The sequence below is a fragment of the Tachypleus tridentatus genome, chromosome 7 (assembly GCF_004210375.1).
Source record: "Tachypleus tridentatus isolate NWPU-2018 chromosome 7, ASM421037v1, whole genome shotgun sequence".
In the NCBI taxonomy this organism is placed as follows: domain Eukaryota; kingdom Metazoa; phylum Arthropoda; class Merostomata; order Xiphosura; family Limulidae; genus Tachypleus; species Tachypleus tridentatus.
The window spans coordinates 78,631,818-78,645,305 of NC_134831.1; the positions used below are offsets into that span (position 1 = coordinate 78,631,818).

Genomic DNA, 13,488 nt, shown 5'->3' on the forward strand with positions numbered 1-13,488 from the left:
GCAAACCAAGCGGGTCGTCTCTCCTCTCACTCAGTTGGGTTGCGACTGTTTTGGCGACCATTCCGGGCAGTTAGCTAGTCCTATGGTGTCTCTGATCTTGAATGTAAAACCGCTGTAGACTGTGGTACTGGTACCTGGATCACGTATATTTTTCCAACGTCGCTGTTTGTCGAGTATAAACTAATATGTGTTTCTCCGGATATTCGTATCTGATCAAGTTCTATGTATTTCCCGATCACCTGTAGCTAAACTACTTCAGCCTATTCACGTGCTTTTAATTTCTGTGGCTCTCTATTTGTGTTAATCTGCATTTTGTATCTGTGTTACCACGTAGAAAGTGTGAGAAAAACAAAAACGTTCGTGCGTTTGTCCTTGGTCTGGAAAACGTGCACTGTCATGGTAGGAGAATCCTTTTTCACGTGCCCCGATATTCGTTCGTTATCAGTGCTTAACTGAAGCCACCGGTAAAGTTTTGTGTTCGTTAGGCTTAAGCCTCAGTACAACGAACAGTATACGAGTTTAGAGCTACGATAGCCACCTGGGACGTTTGAAATATAACGGCCCTTCAACCGAAGGCGTGGGGTATTCCCACAACATTGTCAGCTAGATCTCACTGCGGAGTCATCGTCTTTCAAAACGTATATAAAAAATGTATATGTATATATTTGAGAAGATATGCAATGAAACGTTTCCGAAGCGCTAGTAAATATATCAAGAATAATAATACTGCTTATGTGTTTATAAGTTTCCCAGTGAGGTGACGGTACGGCCTATGTTGTACATACCACCGTGAATTCATTCCCGTTTCACTGAACAAGTAACTTTCTCAAATCTAATTTGAATTATCCTTTCGAAAACGACTTTATTTATACGATTTCAGAGTAAGTCGCTACAGTTTTGTTGTTTTTTGTGAATATCGACTTCACTTTTGAGATAATCTTCTTTATTAAAACAAAATGATCGCTTCCAGTTTCACGCTTTGTCGGAAAGATAACTGAATTATTCGAGATGTTTCCTTCGAGGAAAGCCATGAATGAGGTTATAATGGAACTGAGGAACAACGAACGGTTCCAAAGGTTAAGTATGGTTTGTTTTTACCATTTATTTTTATAAGACTGAAAACGATGATGTTAAAAAGTTGCTCCAGTGAAGGTCATAATGTAAAGGTTAAGTTAAAACAAAAACGTTTTAACAGTTTTCATTAAATGTTAACCTTCAGACATATGATAAACAAAGTGTTTTATTTGTGTAATACAGTGAAACTTCGTCCAGAGGATTTTTCTGTTTTTATATATTTTTTCATTTCTTAGTCCTTTCCATATGCCAATTCTTTCCACCTTGGTTACCCTGTCCTTTCAGATAAGTAGATCAGTTTTAACCCAAAGCAGGTTTCATTACTGTGTGCTTGTTTCCTGTGGTGTTGTATATCGTATTTTCTTCATAAAATACTTTTCATTTTTTTAAAGTTTTGGGAAGAGAACTGCAACAGATGGACGTCGGGTTAATGAATGCCTTATTTTGGAATCTTCCGAAATGATAAGGGTAAGTGTTTCCGATTAGCCTATTTTATCTATAATTATCCCCTTCTGCGTATTTAATTTTGTTGGCTTAGTTAAACACATAATCGGTGATGTCGAGAAAACTCACTTGTAGAGAAATATATATGCAAAAACGGCTCGTTTGGGTTGAGAAAATATTTTACATAGAAGAGCGAACAACGTTTCGACCTTCTTCGTTCATTTCTGACGATGAAACGTTGTTCGCTCTTCTATGTAAAATATTTTCTCAACCCAAACGAGCCGTTTTTGCATATATATTAAACACATAATCATAGATAACAAACCTTATCGTCAAGTTAGGTTTTTGTAAACTCGTAATATAATGTAAGCAATATTCTTTCCTTTTTAAAACTCGAAACTGAATTACTGTTGGAAAAAAAAATTTTTTTCCACATTTTCAACATCAGATACGTAATAACTATACTCTTTAAAATATTATCTTTATCAATAATTCTTAAGCCACCTCTGAATAATTTGAGGCCACACACACCCCACTCGCGCCATTAAATCACATATTTGTAGTAAAATGTATGAAGTAGGACAAACCAGTAGAATGTTTTTAACATTACGTTGATAAATAAAAAAGCAAGTCGTATCGCAATATACTATGTTTAAATGAAACTGTTTAAGATTTACCACTTTAAAGAAAGCAAAACACTGAAGGTCCCTGTTTCAACTTTGCTTTCAGTTTTAACCTAGAAAATAAGTTGCTCCCCAACTTTGGACTCAGTAACGAAGTGTCCATGTAAATAGGGGATTAGAGACTTGCATGTAATTATCACGCAGTGCCGCTATTTCAACTTCAAATTTAGTGTTAACCTAGAAAATAAGTTGCCCACAATCGTCAGTGGTTTCCCAGTTCAAGTTTCTTCCGCCGCCTGTCTGTGTTTGATGTAGTTAATACGTAAATATGTAACCGAGTATTGGAATAAAATATACAAACCGTAGTACCAGATACAGCGGATAATGTGTGTTTTTTTTTACCGATTATAAGCTATTTGAATTACTTTTTCTTAAGTTAGGGGATATGAGACACGCCGTTCATGTCCGCACGAGGTTAAAAAGCACTCCTTCAAACTAATATTATCGTAAACTCCGAAAATTTCTGTAAGTGTTGCAATTTTGTACTTTTATATCATAGCCATTAACTCTTATTTTAAAGGTAAATATTTCCACGTAATGACGTGACACACGCATGTCAATGTTTTAAATCTTTTGTTGTTGTTTTTTGTTATTATTGCACAGACTTTTCACCATGACTGTTTAATCCATTGTGAACTTTATGGTGGATATTATAATACAATTAACTAAGAGTATTTGTGCGAGCATTATTTCCCGTGGGGTCGGATTTAAGGGCCTAGTGGCCATTTGACGTATTAATAAGAAAAACGTGTTAAAGTAGTTCATAATTACATTATTTTCCCAGTTTTGTTTTTTTATTTGAGAAGGACATTTCTCATTGATAAACTGTTTTAATACTGCTCCTGACATTTCTCATTGATAAAACTGTTTTAATACTGCTCCTGACATTTCTCATTGATAAACTGTTTTAATACTGCTCCTGACATTTCTCATTGATAAACTGTTTTAATATTGCTCCTGACATTTCTCATTGATAAACAGTTCTAATACTGCTCCTGACATTTCTCATTGATAAACTGTTTTAATACTGCTCCTGACATTTCTCATTGATAAACTGTTTTAATACTGCTCCTGACATTTCTCATTGATAAACTGTTTTAATACTGCTCCTGACATTTCTCATTGATAAACTCCTGACATTTCTCATTGATAAAACTGTTTTAATACTGCTCCTGACATTTCTCATTGATAAACTGTTTTAATACTGCTCCTGACATTTCTCATTGATAAACTGTTTTAATACTGCTCCTGACATTTCTCATTGATAAACTGTTTTAATACTGCTCCTGACATTTCTCATTGATAAACTGTTTTAATACTGCTCCTGACATTTCTCATTGATAAACTGTTTTAATACTGCTCCTGACATTTCTCATTGATAAACTGTTTTAATACTGCTCCTGACATTTCTCATTGATAAACTGTTTTAATACTGCTCCTGTGTTACGATGTGAGCAACTGGAAATGAATTTTGAACAAAACTTTTACTCAGAACGCGTACGTAACGATATTATTGTGACAATATTAATTTTTCAAAACTAAGGATTGATTTGCAAAGTATGACGATAATTGTACTATTTACCGTAATTGTATTACACAGAACGATAATTGTACTATTTACCGTAATTGTAATACACAGAACGATAACTGTACTATTTACCGTAATTGTAATAGCTAACTGAACAGAATTTTATTCTTTCTTGAATATAAAGAAAATAAAAATAATTAAATTTGAATCGGTATATGAAGATTGAACAAGAGATAATGGGCCAAAGATACTTAAAAAAGCACAATACATTAAAATTTGTTGAACCTATTTTATTACGACGGGTCTGGTATGACAGGTGCATCCTTCTCCATATTGGTGGCGCTGTTTTCCTGTTGAAAATAATGATTTTATTACTGGGGGTTATTTAACCCATTCTGGGGGAAATTAGTAGTGTTTTATCAATGTTTTTCATGCTGAGTAATATCACGAAAGTGGTGATTTTAATGTCAAAACAATTCAAATGAACTTAGGAAGTAAGAAAAAACAAAAAGCATAAACTCTACTTCCATCTCATAAATACCGTACTGACCTTGACCTTTGAAAGTGTGACGGGGTAAGGTAACCGATTTCCTGTGTAGCAACTTGGAGATCTGTAGTAGGCTCTGAAGACGGATACGTTCACTGAGCACAGTCGTCACCCCCTTCATTATAATATTGCTAGTAATGGAGTTTTTGCAATACAATTTGAAATGAAGTAATATAATAATATTAAAAATATATATAATGTACTTTTTTGTTAGATTATATACAAGTATATACATAAATCTCCAACTGTAAGAAATACCGACTTTGTACTTATCTTTAATTTGATCTTTTAGAATATATTTATATTGAAGAGTAAACCTATTTCAAAATGTACTACTTTACATTTCAAAGTATTTTGTTAAGGATAAAGACAACGTACCTTATGACTAAAGTTATAAAGAAAGTCAAAGGACGTTGTCTATTTTCCATCTGAGTTCTAACCTTCCCTCGTTATATAAAATATTTCATACTTGGGTTGTCAAAAGGGCTAAATGATTTTAAATGTTTAATTTTTTTAACCTTCTAACACAAATATATTAAACTTGAAATCTCTCTCCACGAAGTTGCTACGCATATTTGCATGTAACTTACTGTGTTAAGGAAGGAAGGTAACTGAAAACTGTTAAGTTGGTTGTTTTTAAATTTCGCGCAAAGCTACACGAGGGCTATCTGCGCTAGCCGCCCCTAATTTAGTACTGTAAGACTAGAGGGAAGGCGGCTAGTCATCACCACCCACCGCCAACTCTTGGGCTACTCTTTCACCAACGAATAGTGTGATTGACCGTCACATTATAACGCTCCCACGGCCGAAATGGCGAGCATGTTTGGTGTGACGGGATTCAAACCCACAATTCTCGGATTACGTGTCAAGTATTTTAACTACCTGGCCATGCTGGGCCTCAAACGGTTAAGATATCTGTAAGAACTGGTCAGTTATAAATAACAGTAGTTCAACTTTTTTGTTGTTATCTACCCTAACAAAATTACCGAAATACTGCAAGGTAAAACTTTTGTTTTTCATAAGTGTTGAATAATGTAAAGATGGGATACAGTGCTCCTGAATAGTTGAAGGTGAATGTTCTAAGGAACTGAGAAAAACTTATATAACTTTTATTTAAAAGGTTAAAGATAAAATGTTTTAAATTACAGACAACTGGACCTTGTAACGATGTTTATCAGTTGTGAAAAGTCATTCCCCTGGTGGCTCAGAGGCAAGTCGGGTTTTGATACCCTTGGTGGGTGGAGCGAATATATATCAATATGTCGCTTTGGGCTTAACCACAAGGAAACTGTGAAAAATCCTTCTATTTAAATTAAACAACATTTGTTATTGACGAATAAAACCAAATTTTATACAATAGAAGCTGTTAAATCTAAAATGTAATACTTGTTTCTGTTCGTCCGAAGCTTACCTCCTTTTTTAATCTTATGTTGCTATAACAGGACAGTGATTAGCTTGCCCTGACTGTTATTCCAAGGATTCACGGTTTTCGATTCGTTTCTGCAGAAATGCTTTCCATACTTTGGGGTTCTGTGTGCATTATAAGTGTGGCAGTTGAAGCCCTCTGTTTGCTCAGATGGAAGAAGCCCAAAAAGTGACTGTGCTATTGATAAGTTACCCTCTCCTGTTTTCTCTTCATTCAGAAATTAGAAACTGCCTATGCGCAGGTATCTATCTCTGCATGAAATTTTCACGTGAATAAACAATCCTATCGGTGTTTCCTCTCATGTTGAGTTGTATAAAGCAAGTAATTTTTCATACCAATTCAAAACAAGTTAAGATGCTTCCAAATGAAAACTAATTTTGTAGTGAGTGTGAGAAAGAGTGTACCTCGTTACAGAAAAGTTGTATGTTTATTTACTTATCTGAAATGTTACATCTGATGTTTTACAAAAAAAAAATATTTACATAATTTTTTCTACAATATTAGTTTGTTCGAATGTTTATTTTTAACATATGAGTATATAATGTATGAAGTGAATATTTTCCAAAATAATAGGAAGTTAAATACAATTGTTCTGGTAATTCTGTAGCAAAAAAAAAGTTCCACATTACTCTAAGAGAATGTTACTGATGTAATGAATTTGCGCTTGTAAAAACCCGAAACTTTTTTGGTTTGATTAGTTAGAAGTAGGCGTAGAGCTTGTATTATGTACAGCTAAAATGAACTGAAATAGTAATTCTAAGAGCCTGTGAATGAATCCAAAGAATCATTTGTACATTAACAGGAACCAGTGAATTTAAATGCCGCGAAAAACGTTTTTGGAAATTAGTACTGAGTTGAAATTCCAATATCCATTACATTTTTACACCCTACATTATCAGTTCTCCCGAATTTTGATTAATTCTATTTATCTTTTTTATTTTACCCATTTCAGTATTTTACACTTATCCTTTAAAACTGCAAATTAGATTTCATTATCACCCGTTATATTTTAACATGTGAATGGATCGACTTGTCCTTTCTCCTTCTCATATCTGACGCCAATTTTTTGCCAAAATCTGATGTCTCTTACGAGATACGTGGTCTGTTTGTCATTTTTGATCAAACCATTCAGCTGAAAAATAGTATTTTATACTACAGTTGTTTATGTTTAACCTCGCAGTCATTGAGACGCCCCACACGGCCATCATATTCGACCACAATTACGTACCGAGACTTATTCATGAGTATTCTAGACATGCTACTTTACCAATTTAATGACATTAGAGACACGACACTTTTTCTACAATGTATTAACTGTATGCATTCAAATGCAAATGCTACAACAACAACAAAATGTTCCTTTAGTGAAACACGAGTTTTCCTCCTAGTTACATATTAATATATCAGACGCCCTTTAAATGGTAATCTGTCACAATACCACGTTTTTATTTTCACTTTAAACAAAGATGTGCGTGTCCTCAATATCTTATTATACTAAATAATTTACCACTTTTTTTTTTATTGTAATACATAATTGATTACTTTTACCATACAATCACTAGGAATGGATATGCCGGTTTACTCTTGGGCCGAAATTCTTGTTACAAATTCTCGGGAGTGAAAAATACATAAGTGAAATCCTTTTATTTCATTCCCCTACATGCATTTGTTTTTGGGTTTTTTTCGCCGTCGTTTGTCTTTTTTTTTTTTTATGAGTTCTTACAACTAATTTTCTTTTTAAAACATTGTGTTATATGTTAGGGATTAAGGAACATTTATGTATACAAGAGGAAATGAGGCGTGTATTAAGTTTTTTTTGTACTTAAGTATTCGTTGAACGTAATGTACATGTATAAAGCAGCTTTTTAACTGTGGAGATGTTTGTGTATGTATGTGTGTGTTAGTGTATGATAGAGAGAGAACAAAACAATTACTGATAATTAGTCCGTCACCAATAATATCTTAAACTTCAGCACAGGTTATAGGTGGTGGAATTATATGTTACTGGAATTAATCTGTCACTGCGAGTTAGCACCAGTTTTTGTTCTTTGCTGTGATACTTGCTTTAGACAGTACATCTGTAATAAACTTTTATTTACAAGTGACGGTTGAGAGTTATACTAGTTACTTTAAATAGCTGGTTGGGGCCCTTTATACTAGTATAATTTGTCTATCGAGCTACTAATTAGTGCCTTACCATCATAATGGGGGCTGGAATGCCAACTTCAGGAGGTAAGTTTATTACTATCAAGTGGTAGTGCATTATTTTTTTTTTCTGTTACTTTGGAGAGCAGTCACCTTCCCACAACCGTCTGTAGACACTGAACAATGATACAGATGTGGGACGTTGTGGGCTTGAGCTGTCACTATTTGCTCTCCTGATTTCTATTTCTATTCATCTGATTATTATTTAATTATTCTTCATATGAGACTGGCGAACGGATGTTAAGACATAGATTGTGCATCCACACCGAAATGTAGGTCGTACTTTCACAGTCACCTCCTGTTTGGGTTGTCTTGACTGTTCGGTATAGTATACTTTGAAATATCGGACGTTAGAATTGAACAGTAAACTCACTTTTGCAAGTTCATCTCGTGTAACTTAAGAACGCCTCGGTTGTAGCTAAGGTTTATGAACATGAATTTTTACTGATGTCTGAGAGTTATTTCTCCGAAGTGATTTTTAATTCTGAAAACACATTATCTATCTTATTAGTAAGATACCAAACAGTTGTGTTTGATTAAAATTATTTATATATACCTACGTCTGGAAAAATTGATTAATTTCAATTTATTATTATAAGGCATTTGAATTAAATGTACAAATGTTAGCAGAAAATTCGGCCTAATGCTTGAATTTGTGGTTTATGATTATCTTAAGATAGTCTAAGTGATTCTGACGTAGTTTATAATTTAAACATAACTGTAATATTTAAGTTCTTTTATGAATACCAATTTTTAATGCAGAAAAATATTGAATACAGATATATAAATTACAAACTTGTTTTGTAATTATCAAAAATATTGAGAAAGTTAACGTAGTGATTGTGACTTTTAAGTATCATGGTGAAGTAGTAACATTATATTTTATTGAGAGGTAACTACAAAATGCTTAAAAGATGGCGCCACGTATAATTTTCCCTAATTAATTAAAAATTGTGCTTTTTATAGCAAAACCATATCGAGATACCTCCTGTGTCCACCGATAGGACTAGAACCCCTGAGTTTAACAGTTTAAAAAAAGTTCGTAGACTTGTCGATGTTCTACACTGGGTTGGGGAACAGTAAAGTCATAGGACTATCATCCAGTATTCACAGGTGGTCGCCCTTCCAAGTTCAACCAGGTCCAAACTTGGGTGTCTGGGGAATCGGATGAGGTCGTGTAGGGAAAGAAAGATAAAACGAATAAAGAGTACATGAAGCAGTTAGGAAATAAAAATGTAGGCGAGTTCACGTTCATACTGTCTATTGAGAATTTTTTCTATACTGATAGTAAACCTTAAGCACTTTTTATGAATTTTCATTAGCTCTTAAATGGCTTTTTCAACTGAAAGATTTAGATAAGCAATTTTAACATTATATGTGTTGAAACAGGTTTTCTGTTTTATTCGTATTTCTCCCCTCCATTGTTTTTTTTTAATTGGTGCATGAACTACTGTAATACATTCTTCACCTCAGCTATTTCAAGCCAAAGTATTTAGTGTCTGCTTTATGAGGTTCTAATAATAATAAAAATAAAAGTCTGAATCGTAGTTTCTATTTCTAGTTAGCGATGTTTTCTTAGACTACATTGTCATCAACTTTATTTTTAAGTGAGTGGAGAAAAAAAATTATTGAAATTAACACGTCCCCCAGGAGACAAGGAGTGTCTTTACAATTTGTTGAGCATTACAAGTAAGTTTAATCCAAAAACTCGCAGAAAGGATGGTTTTGGATGCATATTTTCAAAACAATTTCGATACAAATCTTTGTTTGTTAGTTAATAAATTTTTAGGTTAAATACAACATCCTCAGGTCTCTATTCTACTTAGTACTGCGGTCTAACCACTGGAAGTAAATTCAGTATATATCAATAAAAACACATTCTTAGCATTAATTAAACAATTACCAACCCCTTATGCTCCTACTATTACTATTTTATATATTGTTTTTCAACTGAGATGCGAGTAATTTCACCTGCGATTCGGTAAGGAAGATTGAAGCATCACGATAGTCAAGAGTAGGATAAGCAGACAGGAACACACTTGAAGTAGTTACAGACATAATACTCTTGTACTGGGCTTGCTGAACAATATCTACCAAGGTGGTTCTAAACAGTTTCTCAGTATCTTTATACGCCAATTGGAGATTTCAATGCCACTTGTGGTTGGATATTAATCTCGTGATGAGCTGACGTAAATCAGTCATTTTATCTCTTCAAATTAATTTTCACAAATATAAAAAAATATCGGTGCAAATTAAAAACTATCTGACTTGGTAGTTTGATTTGTTGTTCAACAATAATATCCTTTATTTGTTCCCTAAGGGTTTATTGGATTGAAGCTGAGTCAGAAATGTTAGAATAACATATAAAGGGCAATGCTGATTTCTTTACAAAAAAAGGATAATATGAAAAAGAAACTAAGAGAATAAAACATGTGTAATTGTGTATACTTTGATGAGTGAAACTGTTTTGTTTTCTTCCAAAACCGCTTGCATTATCTATTATTTAACTTCAACCGAAATGTTTTTTTTTTATGAAAAATAAAATTTGGGTTTACTCTTAAGGAATATAGTAACAAGAAATTCATTAGTCTTATAACTAAACATTTGCCAAAGAATAAAAATAATAGTTTAAGCTTTTTTAAATAAGTAGTGGTTTGCCTAAGTAAAAACAGTAACGTAAAAAGGTTATTTGATAAAGCTAGTTATTATGTTACCATGTTAACCTCTATTTTAACCTAATAGGGTCGAAACGTTGTTCTCTGCTTTATTAGTAGAAGTGTTAATACCCATAGCAGCCGTCCTGAGATACATTTTTACTTCAAGCGAGTTTCTCGTCATCACGAAAGCTAGTTATTATTGAAAACATGATTCTTTTTTTTTTTTTTAAATAAGGCTTTTATCCATTTAAATTGTTAAATTTGTGTGTGTTTGCTGTGGTTTACGAAAATTTTTCTTAGCCACAATTATCCGGAAACAACAACCCTATATAACAGACTTAAGTCTCTGTGGCCAGTGCGTAGAAGTATTTTGGCATGGCTATTGGTTTAGTTATTCCGGTGTGTTGTAAGGGGTGGGGAAGGGGGCGAGGTAGAGAAAGTACTGTCAGTATGGAAAACAGGAAATAACTAGACTGGGGGGGGGGGGCAGGCTGCCACGTTCCTTACTCTCTGACAAACACAAATATCTCCACCAGCTGATATATGTGTCATGGCCTGAAGAGTGTTAGACTTGGGTACCATAAACTAAGTCACCGTTTGGGGGCGCTTTATCAGCCATGCAAAGAGAGGAAGCTTGACTGGCTTGCTGTGTATTGTATAGCAGTTAGCGATAGGATGGGGTGGAGTTAAGAGTATTGTACTATTAAACATAATACAATTTAACACATTACAGCGTTGTGAGGCACATGTTGACGACTACAATGATTTGGATTTAAAATCCGGTCCTTGGATCTGTACTGACTCTTGTTTAAAAAAAACAACACAAAAACAGATTTTTCTTGTCTTTATGATGCAAACTCAGACCATATTCCTCAGACGTTAGCTGAACTGAACCTAATGTTTTGAGCATTGGTCTTGCTACTGAGAATTTCCTTGTGTAAGAGATACGTTGGCAAAGGAAACAACGAAGAAAACTAATTAACATTCTACTCCAGTGAAAAACCGAATACTGGTAGATACATGTTTGTAAAGATATGATTACTAGATTTTGTAGTGCACTGGTTTACGTTCTGCGTTCAGTTTCTTATACCGGATAACGACGTTGCATCTCGAAGAAGCGCCATCTAGCAAGGAGATTAATTTCCTAGTGTTGGTGTGTACGAAAATATTCGCGGAATTTCAAGGCCGGTTGCTGGTATGTGTACGTGTGTAACAACCCAGGACTCGATATACGAAAATGTATATTTAAATAAATTGTTACGTTTGTTGTGGAGTATCAAAGCTTAGGTAAGTGGTTGTAATGCTCTTTACTTCTGCCTGAGATAATGTGATCGTTACTTAGTTACTGTGCGTTACTTGACTATAATTATTGCGTACGTATTTATGAAAACGGCTTTCCATTCAACGTTAGAGGTATGCGTAGCGTGACAACTTCGAACGCTGCGTTTGTATCGCGCGTAATACTATTCAATGCAATGCAATAAATAATCGTGAAACGGCGTAAATAGAAGCGAACAATTTAAGCAGACTCAGATTTGATATAAAACTCTGGCATTGATACTATTCACACAAGCTGATTTCTTTTGTTTGCAATAATAGGTTCAAAGTTGATTGCAGAAAGAATAGTTTATTAATTTAAAATAAGTCCATTGTTACGTATGTATTCCGGTATGGGTGTTAAAATAAAGTACAGAACAACATTTCGACCTTTTCAGGTCATCTTCAGGTTGACAAAGGTGTTAACAAACGTTTCTCGTTATCACGAATTGTTACGTATGTTTATGGCGGGCGTAGTTAATAATACTGAGGTTTTCATTACTCTAGAGGCATATTTGTAATCTATACGTAACGTAATACGTCATTGTACTGATTGTTGCGTTTTGTTTATTTTGACTTGTTTTGGAATTCATTGTCGTAGAAGATTTAATAATAAATTCTTGATTTATAAAAAGATTTGTTTAGGCTAGTTCGTAAGAGCCTATTGTACAGGATGGCCCGTTACGCATGTATTATAAATTTGTTTCTTTTTTTCAGAGAAATATGGCCAATTTAAGCCCATTTACACTAAAATGTCTCACAGAACATGGTGTCATATAATATTACGTATCGAGAATAAGAGGCAGCACACAGATACACTGGGTACATAAGATATATGGATGGGTAGGGACTTACGGGCCACTCTGTATATGTGTGACAAAGTTTATATAATTGCCATGTAATTTTATTTCAATGTCATTCCTTTGTTTCGTATGTTCATGTATATTTACTTGCATTTAAAACACACTTGGCAAAAGCCACTCGCAGTTACAAAACACGTTTTCAGACCACGACTTTTCGGTCAATTTAACACAAAAATTTTTTATTTTCTTAGCTAATTTCTGAGCTAAATATTGTGATCCGTGTAGCGTTGGTAATCAGCATATTTAGGAGTAAACCCCCGTACACGAATTAGTGTGCTGTATACAAACCCTTTTGCATGTGTTTGTGTGTGTGTGTATAAACAAGTTAAAGCCACATTCATACTGTGTGAACCATGTTTACATGTTTTCCCACATGGGCTTACAGATGTTGTTAATAAAAACGTATTTTCTCACAGTAAGTCTTCAGTCGTTGAGCTTATAAATGTAAAAAAAATAGTTTTGAGAGAAACATTGGAGCAAGTTTTTTTGAGTGTGTAAGATGGAGCCATAATTCGTCGTTAAGTGTTGCTTACAAATAATGATTCTGAAGCACAGACGTATACTGGTACGAAATGTAGTGTAACAATAAACCGCAAGAGGTCTGTATACTGCCAAAAAAATTGTATAAATTGTGGATTAACAGTAAGAGAAATTAAAATAACTAACCACAGTGTTGAGTTCTTATATATATAATGAACTAACGAATTTGATAAATGGCACTAATTACTGGGTTATGTTGATATG

At 33.9% G+C, this 13,488-nt stretch overlaps 1 protein-coding gene across 7 annotated transcripts in view; it reads left to right on the forward strand.

Annotated features, from left to right (window-relative positions):
• Positions 1 to 13,488, forward strand: part of LOC143256040 (rap guanine nucleotide exchange factor 2-like) — a 146,420-nt gene that overhangs the window by 69,021 nt on the left and 63,911 nt on the right. For 4 of the 7 annotated variants that reach the window (XM_076512638.1, XM_076512643.1, XM_076512645.1 and 1 more), the window contains exon 1: positions 11,232 to 11,851. Coding sequence is in view for 3 of the 7 variants with exons in the window: in XM_076512634.1 (XP_076368749.1) it covers positions 1,009 to 1,076; positions 1,467 to 1,542 (144 nt within the window). In the remaining 4 variants the exon portion in view is untranslated. Of the gene's footprint in view, positions 1 to 37; positions 1,077 to 1,466; positions 1,543 to 11,231; positions 11,852 to 13,488 lie in introns of those variants that run through there. The other 3 variants (XM_076512632.1, XM_076512635.1, XM_076512634.1) reach the window with 2 other exon arrangements.